General features: G+C 46.1%; 1 protein-coding gene across 1 annotated transcript in view; it reads left to right on the forward strand.

Annotated features, from left to right (window-relative positions):
- The window catches only part of LOC126153070 (allergen Cr-PI-like), a 47,525-nt gene that overhangs the window by 15,894 nt on the left and 6,270 nt on the right, over positions 1 to 25,361 (forward strand). Inside the window, exons 2-8 of the mRNA XM_049916045.1 lie at positions 3,701 to 3,834; positions 3,912 to 4,070; positions 4,141 to 4,318; positions 19,826 to 20,223; positions 20,310 to 20,483; positions 20,555 to 20,683; positions 22,506 to 22,821. Of these exons, the coding sequence (XP_049772002.1) occupies positions 3,701 to 3,834; positions 3,912 to 4,070; positions 4,141 to 4,318; positions 19,826 to 20,223; positions 20,310 to 20,483; positions 20,555 to 20,683; positions 22,506 to 22,821 (1,488 nt within the window). The remainder of the gene's footprint in view (positions 1 to 3,700; positions 3,835 to 3,911; positions 4,071 to 4,140; positions 4,319 to 19,825; positions 20,224 to 20,309; positions 20,484 to 20,554; positions 20,684 to 22,505; positions 22,822 to 25,361) is intronic.

A 25,361-nucleotide genomic window follows, 5' to 3' on the forward strand; every position in this document is an offset into this window, starting at 1 on the left:
ATGGGTTTGTTTTTCCTACTCATCCGCATTATCTTACATTTTTCTACATCTAGAACTAGCTCCCATTCATCCCACGTACTAAAAATTTTGTAAGGCACTCAATTTCAACACCTTCCCCTATACCACAGCATCATCACTAAACAACTGCCGGCTAGAGTGGCCGAGCGGTTCTAGGCGCTACAGTCTGGAACCGCGCGATCGCTACGGTCGCAGGTTCGAATCCTGCCTCTGGCATGGATGTGTGTGATGTCCTTAGGCTATTTAGGTTTTAGTAGTTCTAAATTCTAGGGAACTGATGACCTCAGAAGTTAAGTCCCATAGTGCTCAGAGCCATTTGAACCATTTTTGAACGAAACAACTGCAGACTGCTGCCCACCTCGTCCGCTAGATCATTCATTTGTAGAAAAAATAATAGCGGTCCTCACGTCCCTGGGTAACTGATAACGACACCATTGTCTCTGATGAGCACTGGCCATCAAAGACAACATACTGTGTTCTATTACTTAAGAAGCCTTCGAGCCACTTACATATCAGGGAATCTATTCCATATTCCTGTACCTTCGTTAATAGTCTGTGATGGGGCACTGTGTCAAATCCTTTCCGCAAATCTAGGAATATGTAATCTGTTTGCTGCCGTCCATCCACGGTCTACAGTATATCATGTGAGAAAAGAGCTAGCTGAGTTTCGCAAGAGCGATGCTTTCTAAAACCGTTCTGATTCGTGGAAAGAATCTTTTCGTTCTCAAGGAAATTTATTATGTCGAACTGGGAATATATTAATGAATTCTGCAGGAAATCGATGTCAAGGATATTGGTCTGCAATTTTGCGGTTCCATTCTGCTACCCTTCTTACATATAAGAGTCACCTGCGATTTTTTCCAGTCGCTTCGGACGTTGCGCTGGGCGAGACATTCGCCATAAGTGTAAGCTAAATTAGGGGCCAATACCGTAGAGTATTCTTTGCATTACTCTAGTGGAAGTCCAGAGTCTCCAATGCTTTCACCCAGCTACCATGTAGCTAGACAGATTTCCTCTTATTTGTTCTATTTGAGGCAGAAGCATCTCGGCGTCTGAAATTAATAAAAGTACGTCTTACAATGTATATATACTCTGAAGGGCCAAAGAAACTGGTACACCGGCCTAATATGGTGTAGGGCCCCCACGAGCACGCAGAAGTGCCGCTACACGACGTGGCATGGACTCAACCGACGTCTGAAGTAGTTCAGGAGGGAATTGACACCATGAATCCTGCAGGACTGTCCGTAAATTCGTAAGAGTACGAGGGGATGAAGACCTCTTCTGAACAGCACGTTTTAAGGCATCCCAGGTATGCTCAATTATGTTCATATCTGGGGAGTTATGTGGCCAACGGAAGTGTTTAAACTCAGAAAACTGTACCTGGAGCCACTCTGTAGCAATCCTGGACGTGTGGGGTATCGCATTGTCCTGCTGGAATTTCCCAAGTCCGTCGGAATGCACAATGGACATGAATGGATGCAGGTGATAAGACAGGACGCTTACATACATGTCACCTGTCAGAGTCGTATCTACACGTATCAGGGATCCCATATCACTCCAACTGCAGACACCTCACACCATTTCGGAGCTTCCACGAGCTTGAACATTCCTCTGGTTACATGCAGGGTCCTTGGATTCATGAGATACCCGCACACCTCCATGCGCTCGATACAATTTAAAACGAAACGGGCCCAGGGGAGGCATAAAGCTTTGTGTCGTCCAGTCAACAAAGGTAAACGAGTGGACCTTCGGCTCCGAAAGCCCATACCGATGATGTTTCGTTGACACTTGTTGACGGCCCGGTACTGAAATCTGCAGTAATTTGCGGAGTGTTTGCTTTTATGTCACATTGAACGCTTCTCTTCAGTCGCCGTTGGTCCTGTTTTTTCCGGCCGCAGCGATGTCAAAGATCTGATGTTTTACCGGATTCCCGATATTCACGGTAAACTCGTGAAATGGTCGCACAAGAAAATCCCCACTTCGTCGCTACCTCGGAGATGCTGAGTCCCATCGCTCATGCGCCGACTATAACACCACGTTCTAACTCACTTAAATCTTGAAAACCTGAAATTGTAGCAGCAGTAACCGATCTGACAACTGCGCCAGACACTTGATGTCTTATATAGGCGTTGCCGACTGAAGCGCCATATTCTGCCTGTTTACATATCTCTATATTTGAATAAGCATGCCACTTTATTTGGCGCTTCAGTGTAAAGCAGAACTTGGTAACTATACGCAACGACAGAAAATTAAAAAGAGGGTCTATAAGGAAAATCGTTACAATAGGAAGCGAACACGTACGCTGTAACAATTTTGTTACACGTGGTGCTGACGGCGTTGCCAGTGTGTGTTGCGTTCCCGCTGGTGCGAGCTGTACGCATCCGAGGGTTGGTTCAAATGGCTCTGAGCACTATGGGACTCAACTGCTGTGGTCATAAGTCCCCTAGAACTTAGAACTACTTAAACCTAACTAACCTAAGGACATCACACACATCCATGCCCGAGGCAGGATTCGAACCTGCGACCGTAGCGGTCGCGCGGTTCCAGACTGTAGCGCCTTTAACCGCGCGGCCACTCCGGCCGGCTCCGAGGGTTGACATGCGAACCGTTTTGTTCTGTCGATTGTGCTTAACATGGACAACTTCTCCACGTTCCAAGGAATCGATTAGCAAATCTTATATTAAATATCGGTGCTAGAACCCGTGTCAGTCGCAAGCTATTGTATCTGCGCCTGTGACTGTCAGTTGTCATTTCCTGGTGATCTCAAAAATCGAAAAGCGATTAGCAAAAAAATTGAAACTTCCTGGCAGATTAAAACTGTTTGCCGGACCGAGAGTCGAACTCGGGACCTTCGCCTTTCGCGAGCAAGTGCTCTACCAACCTTTTTTTTTTCTTCTTAAATCTCATTTTGTTCGTTTTTGTTCGCTGCATTTGCTCTGGGCGGACGTCGCAAGACATCCGTTTCAGTTCGTTGTTGATCCATTAACTCAGCTTTTTTATTAGAGAGGATAGCCAACCCTCTGTCCGAACACGCTGAGCTACTATGCCGGCTCCAAATGAGCTACCCAAGCACAACTCACGCCCCGTCATCACAGATTTACTTCTGCCAGTACCTCGTCTCCTACCTTCCAAACTTAACAGAAGCTCTACCGTAGACCTTGCAGAACTAGCACTCCTGAAAGAAAGGAGTGCTAGTTCTGCAAGGTCTGCAGGAGAGCTTCTGTTAAGTTTGGAAGGTAGGAGACGAGGTACTGGCAGAAGTAAATCAGTGATGACGGGGCGTGAGTCGTGCTTGGGTAGCTCAGCTCGTGTTCGGTCAGAGAGCTGGTTGGCCCCTATAATAAAAAAAGTGAGTGGACGGATCAACAAACGAGCTTTAACGGATGTCATGTGACGTCCGCAACGACCAAACACAACGATCAACGACGAAAAAAAAAATAGTTGGTAGAGCACTTGCCCGCGAAAGGCAAAGGTCCCGAGTTCGAGTCTCGGTCCGGCACACAGTTTTAATCTGCCAGGAAGTTTCATATCAGCGCAGACTCCGCTGCAGAGTGAAAAACTCATTCAGAAAAAAAAATTGTTTCATTACATAAAGAAAATGTTTATCTTTTGTTATGGTGAATGGTATTACTTAATGTAACTACGGTGCATTAATAAACTGACATCATAATGCATTTTCCAGCTAGCAAGGAGTTCCTCCTCCGGCAGAAGAAACTTCTGCAGCTCATATGGCATGTCGGACAACCTGCACTGCTTCCTGAACTGAAGGAGATTGCCAGTTCCTTTAAGTTTGATGAGCACGTTGGAGATTTCAAGGTAGATAAAGCAGGGAAATTTGTAAATATGATGCAGCCGGAGTCGAGCTGTCTTACTGAGAATATCGTTTGTTCCAGGATCCAGAAATTGTCAACAAATTCGTCAATTACTACACACGCGGCTACATCAAGAAGCGCGGCGAACAGCTCCCGGCCCACTACCAGTACGACGAGCTCCAGGTCAAGGCACTCGTCGATCTCCTGTACTCCGCCAAGGACTTCGACACCTTCTACGAGGTGGGTGCCGGCGTTCATTCGAATACGACCCGACAGGAGAACCATTCTGACCCCTTCTATCCATTCACAGACAGCCGCCTGGGCCAGGGAACACGTGAACGACGTTCTGTTCTGCTACGTACTCAACGTCGTCAAGCTGCACCGCGACGATCTTTTCCACCTCGCGCTGCCGCCCTTCTACGAGCTCTACCCCCCGCTCTTTGTCAGTAATGACATCATCAAGGAGGCGTGGCAAGCTACCCTACAAGGTAAGCGGGACCCTCTGCTTTCTTCGCCACACTTTGTTTACATTGTAAAATTCCGCGTTTTATCAGTCACGCGCTATACATCTACATCTACATCTACATTTATACTCCGCAAGCCACCCAACGGTGTGTGGCGGAGGGCACTTTACGTGCCACTGTCATTATCTCCCTTTCCTGTTCCAGTCGCGTATGGTTCGCGGGAAGAACGACTGTCTGAAAGCCTCCGTGCGCGCTCTAATCTCTCTAATTTTACATTCGTGATCTCCTCGGGAGGTATAAGTAGGGGGAAGCAATATATTCGATACCTCATCCAGAAACGCACCCTCTCGAAACCTGGCGAGCAAGCTACACCGCGATGCAGAGCGCCTCTCTTGCAGAGTCTGCCACTTGAGTTTGTTAAACATCTCCGTAACGCTATCACGGTTACCAAATAACCCTGTGACGAAACGCGCCGCTCTTCTTTGGATCTTCTCTATCTCCTCCGTCAACCCGATCTGGTACGGATCCCACACTGATGAGCAATACTCAAGTATAGGTCGAACGAGTGTTTTGTAAGCCACCTCCTTTGTTGATGGACTACATTTTCTAAGGACTCTCCCAATGAATCTCAACCTGGAACCCGCCTTACCAACAATTAATTTTATATGATCATTCCACTTCAAATCGTTCCGCACGCATACTCCCAGATATTTTACAGAAGTAACTGCTACCAGTGTTTGTTCCGCTATCATATAATCATACAATAAAGGATCCTTCTTTCTATGTATTCGCAATACATTACATTTGTCTATGTTAAGGGTCAGTTGCCACTCCCTGCACCAAGTGCCTATTCGCTGCAGATCTTCCTGCATTTCGCTACAATTTTCTAATGCTGCAACTTCTCTGTATACTACAGCATCATCCGCGAAAAGCCGCATGGAACTTCCGACACTATCTACTAGGTCATTTATATATATTGTGAAAAGCAATGGTCCCATAACACTCCCCTGTGGCACGCCAGAGGTTACTTTAATGTCTGTAGACGTCTGTCCATTGAGAACAACATGCTGTGTTCTGTTTGCTAAAAACTCTTCAATCCAGCCACACAGCTGGTCTGATATTCCGTAGGCTCTTACTTTGCTTATCAGGCGACAGTGCGGAACTGTATCGAACGCCTTCCGGAAGTCAAGAAAAATAGCATCTACCTGGGAGCCTGTATCTAATATTTTCTGGGTCTCATGAACAAATAAAGCGAGTTGGGTTTCACACGATCGCTGTTTCCGGAATCCATGTTGATTCCTACATAGTAGATTATGAGTTTCCAAAAACGACATGATACTCGAGCAAAACACATGTTCTAAAATTCTACAACAGATCGACGTCAGAGATATAGGTCTATAGTTTTGCGCATCTGCTCGACGACCCTTCTTGAAGACTGGGACTACCTGTGCTCTTTTCCAATCATTTGGAAGCTTCTGTTCCTCTAGAGACTTGCGGTACATGGCTGTTAGAAGGGGGGCAAGTATAGTGTAGCATCCTTCTGGTTCCAGTAATGGTAGTCTGTGAAACACTTTGGAACTGCAGGGACGTTACGACCAGAGTGACATGTTGTTTGTGTTACCTTACCCATCGATAGCTGTGGTGGGTTATATTAAATACGATGTCTTCAAATTTCGTTTCTTTACGAAAATGTACGCGAATACTCCCCAGGTTACAGCAAAGTATCTTCTAGAGGCTAATTTGTACCGTAATTTGTCCCTCTCTTTCCCTATACAGTCGTGGAATATGAAACTGTACCTGCGTGCCTCCATACTTGTCCTTACCGGTGTTGTATTGTCTCACACTTCTGTCTCTCCGCAGATGTGTGATGGGAGTGAAATGGTTTTCCTGTGGCGCTTGAAAGTGTTGAACAGTGTTTGATGAGAAGAAACCGTCGTTATTTAAAAACTCGTCATATAAGGCCCCTGAATATATCAGCCTCATACAATGTATCTTCGAAGTCTTTCGCAGTGGCATTCTTCGATGAAGTTTTTTCGCTTTGCAAGTCGCAGCTCGTGATCTTGCGCCAGCGTTCTGGCTTCCCGCGCACGGGGTTCCGGGTTCGATTCCCAGTGGGGTCAGGGATTTTTTCCTGCCTGAAGATGACAGGGTGTTGTGTCGTCTTCATCATCATCATTCATCCCCATTACGGTCGGAGGAAGGCAGTAGCAAACCACCTCCGCTAGGACCTTGCCTAGTACAGCGGTGCGGGTCTCCCGCACCGTCCCCTACGCTCCTCGGAGTATGGGACCTCATCAACATCATTTCGAATAAAACACTCTCGCGTTCGATAACTGTCTCCGCCATCTTCATCAAGAGCTGAATCACTGACTGCCGGGGGTTAGCACGAGATGTAATGGTAGCTTCTGGGACCTTTCAGAGAGAGCTGGAATTGCGCATGCGCGAAGGGCAAGTTGGCCAGCTCTTAGCCGCCCCGCCCCTCCGCGAGACCCAAGTGACGTCACATGACGCGAGCCGAGGCCCACGAGAAAGACAGGCCGCGGCGCGTACGTCAAGACGGTAGACCGGAGCTCGCTCGCTCAGCTCAGCAGACAAAATGCGTTGCTAAACCTGTTACCTGTTAATTGGGTTTTACACTACTGGCCATTAAAATTGCTACACCACGAAGATGACGTGCTACAGACGCGAAATTTAACCGACAGGAAGAAGATGCTGTGATATGCAAATGATTAGCTTTTCAGAGCATTCACACAAGATTGGCACCGGTCGCGACACCTACAACGTGCTGACATGAGGAACTTTTCCAACCGATTTCTCATACACAAACAGCAGTTGACCGACTTTGCCTGGTGAAACGTTGTTGTGATACCTCGTGTAAGGAGGAGAAATGCGTACCATCACGTTTCCGACTTTGATAAATGTCGGATTGTAGCCTATCGCGATTGCGGTTTATCGTATCGCGACATTGCTGCTCGCGTTGGTCGAAATCCAATGACTGTTGACCGACGTTGCCTGGTGAAACGTTGTTGTGATACCTCGTGTAAGGAGGAGAAATGCGTACCATCACGTTTCCGACTTTGATAAATGTCGGATTGTAGCCTATCGCGATTGCGGTTTATCGTATCGCGACATTGCTGCTCGCGTTGGTCGAAATCCAATGACTGTTGACCGACGTTGCCTGGTGAAACGTTGTTGTGATACCTCGTGTAAGGAGGAGAAATGCGTACCATCACGTTTCCGACTTTGATAAATGTCGGATTGTAGCCTATCGCGATTGCGGTTTATCGTATCGCGACATTGCTGCTCGCGTTGGTCGAAATCCAATGACTGTTAGTAGAATATGGAATCGGGGGGTTCAGAAGGGTAATACGGAACGCCGTGCTGGATCCCAACTGCCTCGTATCACTAGCAGTCGAGAAGACAGGCATCTTATATGGATGTAACAGATCGTGCAACCACGTCTCGATCCCTGAGTCAGCAGACGGGGGCGTTTGAAGACAACAACCATCTGCACGAACAGTTCGACGACGTTTGCAGCAGTATGGACTATCAGCTCGGAGACCATGGCTGCGGTTACACTTGACGCTGCATCACAGACAGGAGCGCCTGTGATGGTGTACTCAACGACGAACCTAGGTGCACGAATGGCATAACGTCATTTTCGCGGATGAATCCGGGTTCTGTTTACAGCTTCATGATGGTCGTATCCGTGTTTGGCGACATCGCGGTGAACGCACATTGGAAACGTGTATTCGTCGTCGCCATACTGGCGTATCACCCGGCGTGATGGTATGGGGTACCATTGTTTACGCGTCTCGGTCACCTCCTGTTCGCATTGGCAGTACTTTGAACAGTGTACGTTACATTTCAGATGTGTTACGACCGTGGCTCTAGCCTTCATTCGATCCCTGCGAAACCCTACAGTTCAGCAGGATAATGCACGACCGCATGTTGCAGGTCCTGTACGGGCCTTTCTGGATACAGTTAATGTTCGACTGCTGCCCTGGCCAGCACATTCTCCAGATCTCTCACCAATTGATAACGTCTGGTCAATGGTGGCCGAGCAACTGGCTCGTCGCAATACGCCAGTCACTACTCCTGATGAACTGTGGTATCGTGTTGAAGCTGCATGGGCAGCTGTACCTGTACACGCCATCCAAGCTCTGTTTGACTCAATGCCCAGGCGTATCAAGGCCGTTATTACGGCCAGAGGTGGTTGTTCTGGGTACTGATTTCTCAGGATCTATGCACCCAAATTGCGTGAAAATTTAATCACATGTCAGTTCTAGTATAATATATTTGTCCAATGAATACCCGTTTATCATCTGCATTTCTTCTTGGTGTAGCAATTTTAATGGCCAGTAGTGTATTTACTAACGAGAATTGCATCTTCTACTGGAAACTTCTGTAACGAAGTCTTACTGATTACTAGTGCTACAACAAATACACAACTTGGCAGTATGCTGTAAGTTAACAGCTTGTTTATAGCATTTAGCCTCTTCTGCTTAACAGTCCTCATTGCATAGAAGATGTGCTGTCTCATGAACCGATAATCATTTTGGCATGATTTTAATTTTATTGTACGCAGTACAGCCATAACAAAGCCTATGGATTTCCGATCGTTGTAGAACTGGTAAACAGTAAGACTCCACAATAAAGGATTCCAGTAAAAGATGAAATCCTCGTATGTACATAAATACCCAATTACCAGCTAACAAATGTAGAAACGCAGTTTTGTTCGTCTTCTGAGTTGAACAAGCGAGCGAGCTCAAGTCTACTTTTGTGACGTACGCCCAGCGGCCTGACTTTCTGTGGGCCTCAGCTTGAGTGGTTGGCGCTATGTTGCAAACTGCCGCCCCCACTTCTCTATAAGAGTCAGGCCTACGGCTTTTCTTTTGGTCAATGTGCAGAGCTCACCCCCATGTCCTTGTAAGTGTGTACACCCATGGTCCCTGCTAAAACTGTTGCTTTTTATTCCAATTTCGGCCGCTTCTTTGAGAATAAAGTCCCAGTATGATGCTGTTTGAGCCAAAACTAGTTTTTTTTTCAAATTTTATTTTATGCCGTTTTCTGCGTAATGTTTAGCCACGCCTTTGTTCCATATATTGTCTGAATTACAGCAATTGAAACGCATAGCCGGACGGGGTGGCCGAGCGGTTCTAGGCGCTACAATCTGGAACGGCGCGACCGCTACGGTCGCAGGTTCGAGTCCTGCCTCGGGCATGGGTGTGTGTGATGTCCTTAGCTTAGTTAGGTTCAAGTAGTTCTAAGTTCTAGGGGACTGATGACCACAGATGTTAAGTCCCATAGTGCTCAGAGCCATTTGACCCATTTGAACCATTTGAAAACTGCCCAGAAAACGGGTACAAAATACGATTTGAAAAAGCGAGAGTTATGGCTCAAACGATATCATATTGGGATCCTGTTATCAAAGATGCGGCCGAAATTGAAATAAACAGCAACAACTTCAAAAGAGACCAGGGATACTCACTTAGTAGGGCATGGGGGCGGGCTTTGGACAGTGAATGAAAGAAAAGAGGTAGGCCTGACGTTTGTAGGGTCGCAGAGGGACGAAGGCGCGGCAGTTTCAACCGTGGCGCCAGCTGCCCGTTCCATGTAACGTCACTAGATGCCGCGCGGGACCAACGAGATATACGGGCCCTCCAATGAATTTGTGACATCACACGTGTCAGCTTGTCTGCCACACTTCGTGAACGCTCGGCTTCCTGCAGGGCCCACAGGGAATCAATATTTAATTGAAAAGGTACCCACTAAATGTCTTATTTTTGTCGTGTGCCATCGATAACTGGCATGTAGTTAAGTACGCAGTCAAAAATTATGAAACTTGTCGCAATAGAACCTCGCTCGCCGCCGGAGGCGACTGCTGGCACTCGTAAGACCTTCAGTGTCACGTGCTGTGACGTACGCACCACGGCCTGTCTCTCTCGTGGGCCTCGGTGGCGCTCCGGGCCGGAGCCTCTAGGAGCTGCTCAACTTGCCTTCCGCGCATGCGCCACTGAGGCCCCCTCTGGAAGGTTGCAGACGCTTCCATTTATCTGTATAAGCAGAACACCGTGCCACCCCCGGCAATCAGTGATTTCAACTGACGATGACGGTAGCGGAGACAGTTATCGAAAGCTCGAGTGTTTTATTCGAAATGGCGTGCCTCGTAAATCGATTATGAGACTCATAAAATGCCCGTTGAAGTTGCCATCATACAGCAAACGCAGTGCAGTTGAGATGCAGCCAAATGATTACGTCACAATAATCGCATCTTTGCTATATTATATTCATATTGCATAGCACAGATACACATATGTATTACACAAGCTGAAGACGCAATTGCTTTTCTTAAGTCGTTATAAATGTCGATGAATTAATATGATCACTTATTTCCTCTATGTTGAGTTACAGATAAAATGTGATTTTTTTCTGATTAAGCAGACGGAAAAAAAACAACTAAAAAGCAGTAACATGTCAGTTAGATATGGATGATGTAATATTTGGTAGCAATCAGCTGTATTCTACAACATAAAGGGAGTTGATAAAAATATGGGAACACAACACATTACCATGCCTCCATGCCTAACACAGTGAAGAAAAACAGTTGGCAGTCGTTCCGGAATGGATAAATGCAGGTACCGTATGGTTTTCAAAGGAATGTTATACCCAGAATGAGATTTTAACTCTGCCGCTGAGTGCGTGCTGATGTGAAACTTCCTGGAAGATTAAAACTGTGTGCCGGACCGAGACTCGAACTCGGGACCTTTGCCAGAGTGAAAATCTGATTCTGGAAACATCCCCCAGGCTATGGCTAAGACATGTCTCAGCAATATCCTTTCTTTCAGGAGTGCTAGTTGTGCAAGGTTCGCAGGAGAGCTTCTGTAAAGTTTGGAAAGTAGGAGACGAGGTACTGGCAGAAGTAAAGCTGTGAGGACGGGGCGTGAGTCGTGCTTGAATAGCTCAGCTGGTAGAGCACTTGCCCGCGAAAGGCAAAGGTCCTGAGTTCGAGTCTCGGTCCGGCACACAGTTTTAATCTGCCAGGAAGTTTCGAATGTTATACCACTCTTCCTGCGAAATAGTGACAAGTTCAGGTAACAATGATGGAGGTGGATAGCGGTCACACTCCACAAAGGCTCAATAATGATAAGAGCGGGTGACTGTGGTGTTCAGGAGAGATACGACAATTCATCCTCGTGCTCCCAAAACCAGTCGTGGATGGTGCGGGTGTGTGGACAGGAGCCCTGTCGTCTCGGAAGACATAATCACAAATTGGAAACAATCATTGTACCACGGGATGGGCCTGATCAGCCAAAATGGTCACATAATCCTTGGCATCAATGCGGCCTGGCGGATTAATCATGGGGCCCATTTAATACCATGATATGACTGCCAAAATCATCACCGAACCCCCGTGATGTTTCACTCTTGTGACTTGTTAAAGGTAGTCTCGAAAACCAGTTTATATATGTTGGCCACTGATGAATCGTGTATACGACTGGAGTTAACCCCTTCAGCGTCAGTTAGGGCCTGGAGATGGTGTACTGAAACACCAAAAGGTAGCCATGTAATAAATAACATAGTAACGACAGCTGTTGGTGTTCGATTTTATTACAGAAGTAAGGGACCAAAGTCCCTCAAACCTCCAATCAGAAGGATGGACATACATGCAGGACTGTCCGGAACACTTCATGTCGACTTCCCCTTTTTCTCGTTTCTGCCAATGCCAGCGACCTAGCAGCTGCAGTGTCAAAACTGCGTGGTGAAGATAACAAAACAATAGTAGCCAAGTGTCCCAAGTGTCCCATAGTACACCCAGTACTGTAGCGTGCGTTTTTATGTCTTGTCCTTGGACTTTTGATACTTCGTTCAAGAGTGCTGCATCTGTTCCCCACTTTGAGAATGGCAACCCTATTTGTTACATCAACGAGATCATCTCACAGCAGGGAGCCACCAATCCGTCTTGTCCTTTGGTTTCACCCGCATTGTCATTTATGTACATATTCTTATGTGTTAAGTCTGCAACTGTGGGAAAATTTGACTTGTAAGTGGTTGCCAGTTCCTTGATAGTAGTTCGTGAAAGAAGAGGATTGCATGTGAGACCGAAAGGAAGGCGTTCGAAGCGGAGAACTGTCGTCTCCCTTCTTTGAACTGATTGTGAAGTTTCAGTGACAGGGACCTTATACCACAGGAATACCCTGAGGTCTTGATCATCAGACTGAAGATCAAGCTGAAGGAAAGCATGAGTCATATCGGCTATAATGACCAAACATAGTAGGCAGGACCGTATAAGCACAACCATTACTGCTGGAAGCAGGGCTGAGACTAGTCTTTAAAACGTCATTAAACGATGATGCGCTTTCTTCATGAGCAAATCCATAAAAAACAACTCACCGTTTTACAGTACCTTGTGTTTTTTTTAACTTCGTGACGTAGCAAATACAAGGCGCCTGCGTATATGCTTCAGAAGAAGCTAACTCATCGTTGTCCTCTCTTATGTATTTTAACATCTATGTCGTAAGCGTGTCTCGGCTCGCTGGGAGTTTTCAGTAGACGTTTTTCCAATGCAGCACCTTGAATGAGACAAGATTCACCGAACTCTTCCAAACGTGCGGAGCCTCTCGTGCTCATTGATTCCTGTTCAGAGCTAATTATCTCTTTTTTTCTTTCTTTTTTGGAGTCACGTGCCTTATGAGTAGTTTCGTGCGGCCCGTCACGAATTCCTCTCCAGTGCCAACTTCTTCATCTCAGGGTAGCAACCTTCGTCCTTAATTATTTGATGGATGTATTCCACTCTCTGTCTTCCTCCACGGTTTTTACCCTCTACAGCTCCTTTTAATGCCATGGAAGTTATTCCGTGATGTCTTAACTGGTGGCTGACGATACTATCCCTTCTTCTCGTCAATGTTTTTCATGTATTTCGTTCCTAGCCGATGTAACGGAGAATCTCCTCATTCCTTACCGTATTAGCCCACCTAATTTTCAACAGTCTTCTGAAGCACCACATCACAAATGCTTCGATTCTCTTCTTCTCCGGTCTTCTCACAGTTCATGTCTCACAAACAAACAATGAAGTGGTCCAGACGTACATTATCAGAAAATTTTTCCTCGAATTAAGGTCTATGTTTCATACAAGTAAACTTCTCTTGTACAAGAATGCCCTTTTTCCCAGTGATAGTCTGCTTTTTATATCCTCCTTGCTCCGCGGTCATGGTTTATTTGCCACCCAGGTAGCAGAATTCCTTAACTTCACCTACTTCGTCATCACCAATCCTGATATTAAGTTTCTCGCTAGTCTCATTTCTGCTTATTCTCATTATTTTCGTCTTTCTTCAGTTTACTCTCAATCCATATTCTGTACTCATTGGACTGTTCATTCCATTCAGCAGCTCCTGTAATTCTTGTTCACTTTCCCTGAGGACAGCAATGTCATCCATCGAATCTTATCACTTGTATCGTTTCATCTTGAATTTTAATTCCACTCTTGGACCTTTCTTTTATTTTTGTCATTGCTTCTTCGATATATCGATTGAACATTAGGGGCGAAACACAGCACCCGTATCTTAGACCCTTTTCAATCCGCATACTTCGTTTTTTGTCTTCCGCTCCTTTTATTCCCTCTTGGCTGTTACAGGCATTGTATATTACCTGTCTTTCCGTATGGCCCACCCCTATTTTTCTCAGATATTCGAACATCTACATTGCCGAACGCTTTCTACAGGTCGACAAATCCTATGAACTAGTCTTGATTATTTTTTTCTTGCTTCCATATCAACCGCAACGCCAGAACTGCTTCTCTGGGACCTTTACCTTTCCTAAAGCCAAACTGATCGTCATCTAATGTGTCCTCAGTTTCCTTTTCCGTTCTCCTGTACCTTATTGTTGTCACCTACTTGGATGCGTGAGCTGTCAAACTGATTGTCCATTAATTATCGGACTTCTCAGCTCTTGAAATCTTAGGAATTGTGTGATTGATGTTTTTCCGAAAGTCAGATGCTATATCGCCAGACTCATACATTCTGCAAACCAGCGTCCACTTCCCCCAGTTATTTTAGAAAAACTAATCCATTATATATCCCAGAAACTCCTGATGTTGTTATCCGTTGGCTCTTGTGACGTGAGATTGACAAGGTAAACGGCAGTGTAGCTCGCTGAAACACCTACTCGACATCCGCTAAGTATCCTGCCGGCCCGGCCGCGGTGGTCTAGCGGTTCTGGCGCTGCAGTCCGGAACCGCGGGACTGCTACGGTCGCAGGTTCGAATCCTGCCTCGGGCATGGGTGTGTGTGATGTCCTTAGGTTAGTTAGGTTTAAGTAGTTCTAAGTTCTAGGGGACTTATGACCTAAGATGTTGAGTCCCATAGTGCTCAGAGCCATTTGAACCATTTTTATCCTGCCGGACTTCCAGGACATTAAAACAGAATCGAAGATGTTCGTAGGGGTATGAACATTTTGCCAGTGCTGATCGGCTGCTACAAGTAGATCAGTGGGAGCATCCGTATGTTTGTCAGTAGAATAGGCGAGTGACAGGTTATATTCCTGTTGTGTAATTGTGGCATCTCGTCATACAGACGAGTTGTTGCTGAAGGAATGTGAACTCTCAAAGGCGTTGATGGTAGTGTGCTTCTTATTCCATATACTTCGTAAATTCAGATGGACCAGAATGTGTGATTCAGCTGTGGTAACCGTAGACTCAAATGCGTCGACCGTCAGGGTCCGAGTGTCTGTCACTTGAAAAATTGAGGCAATCAAAGATCTGATAACAGAAGTGGACTGGCTGCCAGCGCCCAGAATACAATTTCCATCGGCCCTGGGGTCTGTATCATTAAAGCAATCATAAACGCTTGCTGTCTGCAGATGCGTGAAGCCGGGGCGTCCTGTGTTTACCTTATCCACTGAATGAGATTTTCAGTCTTCAGTGGAATGTGTGCTGATATGAAAGTTCCTGGCAGATCAAAACTGTGTGCCGGACGGAGACTCGAACTCAAGACCTTTGCCTTTCGCGGGCAAGTGCTCTACCATCTGAACTACCCACGCACGACTCACGCCCCGTCCTCACAACTTTACTTCTGCCACTACCTCGTTTCCTACCTTCCAAACTTTACAGAAACTCTCCTGCGAACCTTTCAGAACTACAAAGTTCGCAGGAGAGTTTCTGTAAAGTTTGGAAGGTAGGAAACGAGGTAGTGGCAGAAGTAAAGTTGTGAGGACGGGGCGTGAGTCGTACGTGGGTAGCTCAGAGGGAAGAGCACTTGCCCGCGAAAGGCAAAGGTCTTGAGTTCGAGTCTCGGTCCGGCACACAGTTGATCTGCCAGGAAGTTTCTTATCCACTGAACTAGAACTCGTTTTTTATGTAGATGTTTAGAAGATGTAACTGTTTGGTAGACACATACAGTTTTGTGATGGCTGCCTTTACTAAATAAACAGAAAGCATTGCCTCTTCTCCAGGAATTCTTAAAAGTATAGCCTTGCTCGACATAAGGAAACAGTTCGTAGCTCGTGTCCTAGTGGCTAGCGTTGCTACCTCTGGATCAGGGGGTCCTGGATCCGATTCCCGGCCGGGTTGGGGATTTTCTCTGCCCGGGGACTGCGTATTTGTGTTGTTCTACCATTCCATCATCATTCATGAACGTGGCTAGATTGGACTGTGTACAGATTGGGAATGTGTACGGGCACTGATGATCGCGCAGTTGAGCGCCCCACTAACCAATCATCATCATAAGGAAACAGCTATTACAAGACCTCAGTATCGCTCCTGTACCTCTTTTCGGTTTGGCAGTCCTGACCCCAATGAGCGCATTGTGCGCTGAACACGCAATATAGTTTGCCATCCGCTCATTACTGCGTTTAGAATGAGTTTGTTCAGACTGTACATTAAGAGCTGCAGCCGAGGGTGGAGCGTTTGAATTTGGTTGTAACACACCGCGGGTCTTCTGAGCAATGAGTGCTCCATCTACTTGTTACGCTAGAAACTCCATTAACTTTAGGACGTCTGCTTCTGAGAAATATTGTGTTCTTATATGGATTATCCACCGACGACAAATTTCTTCTGGGAAGGCGCGTAATACATTCGGAGCTGAGACTCTCTCACCAGGCGTTCACATTTTCCCCTCAGGATTTTATTGCCTGTATTCTTTGGTTACGAGCGGAGTGGCCGCGCGGCTTAGGCCTCCTGTCACGAACTGCGCGGCCAGAGGTTCGAGTCCTCCCTCGGGCATATGTGTGTATGTGTGTGTGTGTGTGTGTGTGTGTGTTGTCCTTAGCATAAGTTAGTTTAAGTAGTGTGTAAGTCTAGGAACCGATGACCTAAGCAGTTTGGTCCCTTAGGGATTCACACACATTTGAACATTTTTTCTTCGGTTGCGTTCTATGAATGTTACATTGAAGTTATCCACATAATGTAGATGCACCTGAATGGTTCTGTTACTGTCTCCGTACGATTCCTGCAGAATTATCTTCACATGTCAGCTGCGGCGATGCTTTCCCGGCTTTCGGCACAAAAAAAAAAAAAAAATATTCGGTGTAGCTCCGAGCTCAAAAAGTAAGACGCGTCGCTTGCTTTCACAACAAGGACATTTATTTACATCAAAGACGGAAAGAGTCATATTGAGATGCACTCTAAGACAGAAAAAAGACTCACTACGAAGGAATTATACGAATGGGACGGAAATTGGTAGATGTGGCATAAACGTACTGACATATAAATGATCAAAATTTCAGGAAAAATTGGATGATTTATTCAAGAGTAAAAGCTTTACAAACTGAGCAAGTCAGTAACAATTTGATCCACCTCTAGCCCGTATGCAGACAGTCATCAGCCTTGGCATTGGCACTGCTGATGGGGTTGGGATATAGTGCCAAATTCTGCCCATTTGTCACTTAGATCGTCAAAATCCCGAGCTGGTTGGAGGGCCCTGCTCTTAATGCTCCAAACATTCTCAATTGGCGCGAGATCCGGTGACCTTCCTGGCTAAGGGTGGGAAGCAGTAGAAGCTCTTTGCTTGTGCAGGCGTAATTTATCATGCTGAAACGTACGCCCACGATGGCTTGCCATGAAGGGCAACAAAATGAGACGTAGAACATGCTCTGTTATAAGGGCGCCGAAAGCGTCCTGCTATGAAATGAAATGGCAGCCCAAACCATTAGTCTTGGTCGTCAGTGGGCGTGGCGGGAGGCAGTCAAGTTGGTATCGCACCACTGTCTCAGGCGTCTTCAGTCTCACAGAGGTCAATGGTAGTCGGCGCTAGGGCACCGTCAGCTCAGCCCCAGTTCTGCGAGCTGCCTATCAATGGTCCTTGTGGTCGCTGAGATCCCAATTGCACATCGGATCGATGGTAATGATGAATCCGGTGCTCTGAGATGCCTCCATGACGATTGGTCGGTCTTTACGTTCTGTCGTGCCTCTACGTCGACCGCTTCCTTCTTGACGCTGTGTTCGGCCATGGTTCACCCGTTCCTGCCAACATTGTCGAATAAAGTTTCCAGGGCTCTCGGATGTCTAGTCGGATGCGATCGTTGAAGTCCCACTTCAACGATTGAATCCGGCTGGACACCCGAGAGCCCTGAAAACAACACACACGCCGTGAAAGCCTCCGATCACATTGTCGAATAGTGGCATTGCTCCTATTTAGTTGCCAAGTTGCCAAGGGATTCGCCGATTACTCCAACCAACTTCTTTGAGCCCAACTGCATGTCCTTTTTCAAATTTCATCTGCATATATTGTTCACGTGCCTGTCTGCGAGGCGTAGTTACTGTCCAACTGAGTTCACGGAATGAAATCAGTAAAGACTTAATGGTCTGGTATCGACGTGTCCCCTGTGTACTATACCTGTCAGCTGCAGGGTAAAATTGCACTGCAGCGTTACACATTCACCGACGGCCGCCAAAGCTTACAATTTTGCATTTTCCATAGATACCTGTATAAATATCAATTTGTGACCAACTTGCAAAAATCCTTCGTGGTGCGTCTGTTTCTTTTTCGTCTTGGAGTGTATTATAATACACAATTCTACTGTGTATTGTAATACACAATTCTACTGTGTCACATCAGCCAACACTACTGGCCCTTAAAATTGTTACGCCAAGAAGAACTGCAGATGATAAACGGGTATTCATTCCACAAATATATTATACTAGAACTGACATGTGATTACATTTTCACGCAGTTTGGGTGCATAGAACCTGAGAAATCAGTACCCAGAACAACCACGTCTGGCCGTAATAACGGCCTTGATACGCCTGGGCATTAAGTCTAACAGAGCTTGGATGGCGTGTACAGGTACATCTGCCCATGCAGCTTCAACACGATACCACAGTTCATCAAGAGCAATGACTGGCGTATTGTGACGAGCCAGTTGCTCGGCCACCATTGACCAGACGTTTTCAATAGGTGAGAGATCTGGAGAATGTGCTGGCCAGGGCAGCAGTCGAACATTTTCTGTATCCAGAAAGGACCGTATAGGACGTGCAACATGCAATCGTGCATTATCCTGCTGACATGTAGGGTTTCTCAGGGATAGAATGAAGGGTAGAGCCACGGTTCGTAACACATCTGAAATGTAACGTCCACTGTTCAAAGTGCCGTCAATGCGAACAAGAGGTGACCGAGACGTGCAATCAATGGCATCCCATACCAACACGCCTGGTGATACGCGAATATGGCAATGACGAATACACGCTTCCAATGTGCGTTCACTGCGATGTCGCCCAACACGGATGCGACCATCATGATGCTGTAAACAGAACCTGGATTCATCCGAAAAAATGATTTTTTGCCATTCGAGCACCCAGGTTCGTCGTTGAGTACACCATCGCAGGCGCTCCTGTCTGTGATGCAGCGTCAAGGGTAACCGCAGCCATGGTCTCCGAGCTTATTGCCCATGCTGCTGCAAACGTCGTCGAACTGTTCGTGCAGATTGTTGTTCTCTTGCAAACGCCCCCATCTGTTGACTCAGGGATCGAGACGTGGTTGCACGATCCTTTACAGCCATGTGGGTAAGATGCCTATCATCTCGACTGCTAGTGATACGAGGCCGTTGGGATCCTGCACGGCGTTCCGTATTACCCTCCTGAACCCACCGATTCCATATTCTGCTAACAGTCATTGGGTCTCGGCCAACGCGAACAGCAATGTCGCGATACGATAAACCGCAATCGCGGCTACAATCCGACCTCATCAAAGTCGAAAACGTGATGGTACGCATTTCTCCTCCTTACACGAGGTATCACAACAACGTTTCACCAGGCAACGTTGGTCAACTGCTGTTTGTGTATGAGATCGGTTGGAAAAGTTCCTCATGTCAGCACGTTGTAGGTGTCGCGACCGGTGCCAATCTTGTGTGAATGCTCTGAAAAGCTAATCATTTGCATATCACGGCATCTTCTTCCTGTCTATTAAATTTTATGTCTGTAGCACGTCATCTTCGTGGTGTTGCCATTTTAATGGCGAGTAGTGTAATTCTTCGTTACTTTTGAAAGCAGAAGTATGTCGTTACATTAATTAATGATTAATTACCTTAAACCCACAACAGGGAAGACTTTCAACAAGGGGCAGCCGTACGTGATCCATGCCAACTACAGCGGGCCCCCTTATGCTGACGAAGCTGACGAGCTGCTGTCCTACTACACCGAGGACGTGGGCCTGCTCGCCTTCCGAGACTTCATGCACTACCGCTTCCCCTTCTGGGCCAAGATGGAGGACTACGGCCAGGCCAACGACACCAACCGAGGTGACCACTTCTCCTACGATATCAAGGCCACCCTCAGTCGGTACTACCTGGAGAGGCTCTCGAACCACCTCCCTGACATCGAACCCCTTGACTTCGAGAAACCAGTCTCAGGAGTCGAGCCGGACAGCTCACTCACACGGTACCTCAGCACAGTGGAGGAAAGGCTTTTGGAAGCAATCAATTTTGGATACGTACTTGACGTAAGTGAAGCTTGGTTTTATTTTACAAAAATGTTTAACGCCAGTTCATAAGCTGACATTCGCTATTTAATCTCTCTCGTTTGCAGACCGAACTCAAGAATCACTCTCTTCGTGATCCGTCGAGCTTTGAGATGTTCGCTCGAATCGTTGAAGGTAACGCAGACTCCATCAACAAGGATTACTACGGTTCATTCTACAACCGGATGCTGGAGTACCTGGGTCACGACGGTGGATGCTGCTTTTACCACCTGGTACGTCCCGTCAGTGATGATTTTGTCTCTTATCATTCGTTTGACTCGACATTAATGATATCGGCCTGCTTGTTTCCTAGACAAAACCGTCCATGCGGGGCACACCAGCATCTGCCTCCAAATCTCCTCTGTACTACAAGATTCTTAAGCGAGTTGCTCTGGCACTGGACGAGTTCAAGAGCCGCCTTGGACCTTACTCACAGAAAGAGGTAGGAAAATCAGAGTTTTTCGTACAGATTGCTTAGAATTAAATACATTCAGCCCAGGCTGTACATGGGGATGGCAAAAGTCGTGGGATAGCGAAATGCACACATACAGATGGCCGTAGTATCGCGTACAGAAGGTATGAAACGGCAGTGCATTGGCGGAGCTGGCATCTGTACGCAGGTGATTCATATGGAAAGGTGTCCGACGTGATTGTGGCCACACGACAGGAATTAACAGGCTCTGAACGCGGTATGGTAGTTGGAGCTAGATGCATGGGACATTCCATCTCGTGAATCGTTAGGAAATTTAGTATTCTGTGATCCACAGTGTCGAGAGTGTGCCGAGAATACAAACTTTCGGTCTTCACCTCTCACCACGGACAATGCAGTCGCCAACAACGAGCGAGAGCAGCGACGTTTGCGTAAAGATGCCAGTGCTAACAGACAAGCAACGCTGTGAGAAATAACCGCAGAAATCAATGTGGGACATATGACGACCATGTCCTTTACGACAGAGCGGCGGAATTTGGTGTTAATGGGCAGACAACCGATGCGAGTATCTTTGCTAAGAAGAAAATGGTTCAAATGACTCTGAGCACTATGGGACTCAACATCTGAGGTCATCAGTCCCCTAGAACTTAGAACTACTTAAACCTAACTAACCTAAGGCCTTCACACACATCCATGCCCGAGGCAGGATTCGAACCCGCGACCGTAGTGGTCATGCGGTTCCAGACTGAGGCACCTAGAACCGCTCGGCCACACCGGCCGGCTCTTTGCTAACAGCACGACATCGCCTGCATCGCCTATCCTGGGCGCATAACCATATCGATTAGAACCTAGACGACTGGAAAATCATGGCCCGGTCACATGAGACCCGATTTCAGTTGGTAAGAGCTGATGGTACGGTTCGAGTGTGGCGCAGACAGCATGAAGCCGTGGACCCAAACTGCCAGGCTGCGTTTACATGGAACGGCTGGATCCTCTGGTCCAGCTGAACCGATCATTAACTGAAAATGGTTATGTTCAGCTTCTTGGAGACCATTTGCATCCATTAACGGACTTCGTGATTCCAAACATGTCACCGGGCCACTGTTGTTCACAATTGGTTTGAAGAACATTCTGGACTATTCGAGCTATTGATTTAGCCACCCACATGGCCATACATGGGACGTAATCGAGAGGTCAGTTCGTGACCAAAGTCCTGCACTGACAACACTCTCGAAGTTATGGATGGCTATAGAGGCGGTATGATTAAATATTCCCGCAGGGGGCTTCCAACCACTTGTGGAGTTCATGCAACATGGAGGTGCTTCACTACGCCTGGGCAAAAGGAGATCTGGCATGATATTAGCAGGTATTCCATGACTTTTGTCACCTCAGCGTATAGATAACATCCTTACTTGTTCAGTAATTTACGGAAAATACACGTGTCATTGTAGAGATAAATTTTTTACGCCGCTACCTTGTCAATATTTGATATTGTTGGTTGATTACGTTACATTACTCAAGGGCCTTGCATGGATCACGCCTCTAGGTCTCCTGTTGAAACAGAAGGTACTAGCACAACCAGAAATTCCACTGGCTTCAAGGTTAACCATTTTCTTTTACAATAGGGGAGCCACTGTATTTTCTAGTTATGGTTTCAACGAAATGTAATGTGAGACGAACAACGTATCCGGAGCTCCGAATTCACGTCCTTATTTATGCAAGACTTGTACAGCCTCTGATTATTTTTTTTATGGACGCTCAAATGTACCCAAGACCTAATAACGCAGTACATAGGCGCTGAAAGTGCCCCATGTTATTTATTTTTTCACACCAGCTGTTGCTGCCTGGCGTGACAGTGGAGAGCCTGACCGTTGACAAGCTGGTCACGTACTTCGAGGACTACGACTTCGAGCTGAACAACGCTATTCCGGTGGCGAGCCTGGAAGAGGCCGCCAGACTGAATGTCGTGGTCCGCACCCAACGTCTGACGCACGTTCCCTTCAACTACAACATCAAAGTTACCAGTGATAAGGAGGTGGACGTCTTCGTTCGCCTCTTCATTGGCCCGGTCTACGACGCCTATGGCAAGGAGCTGCCTCTCGACGAGAAGAGGCACAACATGGTCTATGTCGACTCATTCAGCGTCAAATGTAAGTTATTTACAGCAAACTACTTGTTAAGCAGAATATAGTGTACCATACCTAAAGATTTAGTAAGCTTTACATGAGGAAAATGACAGTTTTCATGCTTTGTAGTAGGTTAACACTAGTCGGATTGGAATTCGTACCTGGTACCTTGCCTTTCGCAAACAGTGGTCTTACCTACTGAGCTATCTAGGCGCGACTCGCGGCCAACCACTCAAGTTCCAGCTCTGCCAGTATTTAACTTATCACATGCACTTCAAACTAGAAATCAGCCGCAGTCTGTACCATCTCTGTTTAGGGTGGACACTTCTGAGATAAGGCTGTAAATATTTTGATGTATACGTATGCTTCAACCATCCAGCAGATATGAGCTACCATTCTCGATTGATATTGATCTCGTATGTCTTCTACCGTCATATCAAATACTCATTTTATAAATTAAAAGTCTTTTTCTTGATGCATTCTAATATTTATTTACGTTTCAGACGCGTTTCGTTATACCAAGTCGTCTTCGGTGGTTTCAGTAGTTTATTTGTTCGTCTTGCCAAAACCTGCATTTCCTTTATCTGGTCACAGCATATTTAGAAACGACAAATGAATAAATTATTAGATCTACTGAAGATACATTAATGTAAAAGGCTAAACGGGTTTTGAACGTTAATAAACATTAGACACCAAGAAAAAAGCGTTTGAATTTATAGGAAGAGTGTATATTTGCCGTAGAAAATTGTCACCCTATTTGCCAGTCCGCACATTCAAATAATTTCAGAATAGTTCTTTCGAGGGAAGCGGAAGTGCTGTTTTCCCTCCTCTTCGAAAAAATTCAATCTAGTACTCTGACGTTAAAGTAGGCCTTCCCCATTTATACAAATTACATTTTAACTGTTCTGTCTGAGTGCACGCCTATCACTCCTGTAATAAACACAGACCATAAAAACAATACGATGTGTAGGCGTCTTTCTATCTCTCCCTCCTCCCCCCCCCCCCCCTACAAATATCAGGACCACAACTCTTTCTCTTAGCTTTTTTTGCCATTAGTTTCTGAATGGTTTTAAGTTGCCCACCATGAATTCTCTCCTGTCTTCATCTAGTAATAGAACTTGCACCAGACGTCCTCAGTTATTTGATGTTAGATATACTCTGATATCTCTGTTTGCCAACCGTTTTTACTGTCCACAGATTCCTCAAGTACCATGGAAGTTATTCCTTGATCTCTTAAAACATGCCAATCAGTAGCTAAGAAATAAGAGTACTGGCACAGTCTACTTTGTTGCCAAGTTTCTGATGACACCTTACAACATTTACAGATTCCCCCGCATTCTTCTCCCACCCCTCTGACGTCACAATCGTAGATGACGAAAGTAGGCCAATTGTCCATATTAGTAAACTGGAAAAATGACAGGGAATTCCCAAAATTCAGTTCGAAATGGTGGGGAAATTAAAAAAAAATCTAGGATAGCCACTTGTCCTAAGTATAAAATGGCGGTAGGCCAATTATTGTCCTAAGTTTAAAGTAGAGAGAAATTAAACAACATCACCACTTGTCCTAAGGATAACTTGGCAGGACAGTAGAAAGATCCAAGATGGGCAATTGTCCTAATAGCAGAAAATTTATAAAATTCGTCAAGCCCAAGTGCTATGTTTTTAAAATTCACCACAAAAAATTGAATTGAGGGAATGGAGACAGCTATTAAACAAGCAGTAGTCTGTTTAGTTGCGTGAAAAATCAACGAAAGAGATTTGAAATTATCACCAGAAAATGGCTCTAGGCAGTCTAAATCAAAAGTTGCAGTAGTGTGAGGTTTCAACCCACAGAAGCATCAAACAGAAATTAAACTTTTATGCGACCAGCGTACGCCCTCTGCAGCTGAAAGTGGAACAAGCTTATACTAAATGACAAAGAGAATCGTGGCCACCAAAATGTTGCAAATATGGGTGTCAAAAAGAACAACATGTTACAGCAGTTATGGTCTATAGCCTAGTGTTGCAATGGACTTCGTGAAGGAAAACCGTCAACAGTGGTAGGTGCTGGATCCCGGCTTCATTAAGTGGGCGAGAGCCACGTCGACCCAGTGACTCGTACAGCAGAGTAACTATGCATCAGCGTATTTGGCCTGGCCCAATGAGGTGCGGTACAGCGCCGACTTGGCAGCTGTACTCTTAGCTGGTTGATGTTGTCAGAGCAACAGTGGCATTGGTAGATTTAAGGAAAAACCCCACATTTGGAAGCATATTCAAAATCTGCATGCTGTCACAGGCAAACCTTACTTTGTGCAGTAGTCACTCAGCTTTGGAGGCAACTGAGGGATCTGTAGGTGTGGTTGATTAACGCGCTGTCGAGATCAAAGTGCTCACTTCATTAGTATCAGTGCTGATGGGCCAAATCATAATAACCACCTACTTAATAGAGTGTTCGTCCACGTGTTGTAACTAACACGATGGCTATTTTACGTGCCGGGACTGGGCAACACTTTATAAGTTTCCAAAAGTATGTGACATAAAATATTTACGAAATTCTTGTAAATGTGGGTGTAGAGCTGACGTCT

This window comes from Schistocerca cancellata, chromosome 2 (assembly GCF_023864275.1).
Source record: "Schistocerca cancellata isolate TAMUIC-IGC-003103 chromosome 2, iqSchCanc2.1, whole genome shotgun sequence".
NCBI lineage: Eukaryota > Metazoa > Arthropoda > Insecta > Orthoptera > Acrididae > Schistocerca > Schistocerca cancellata.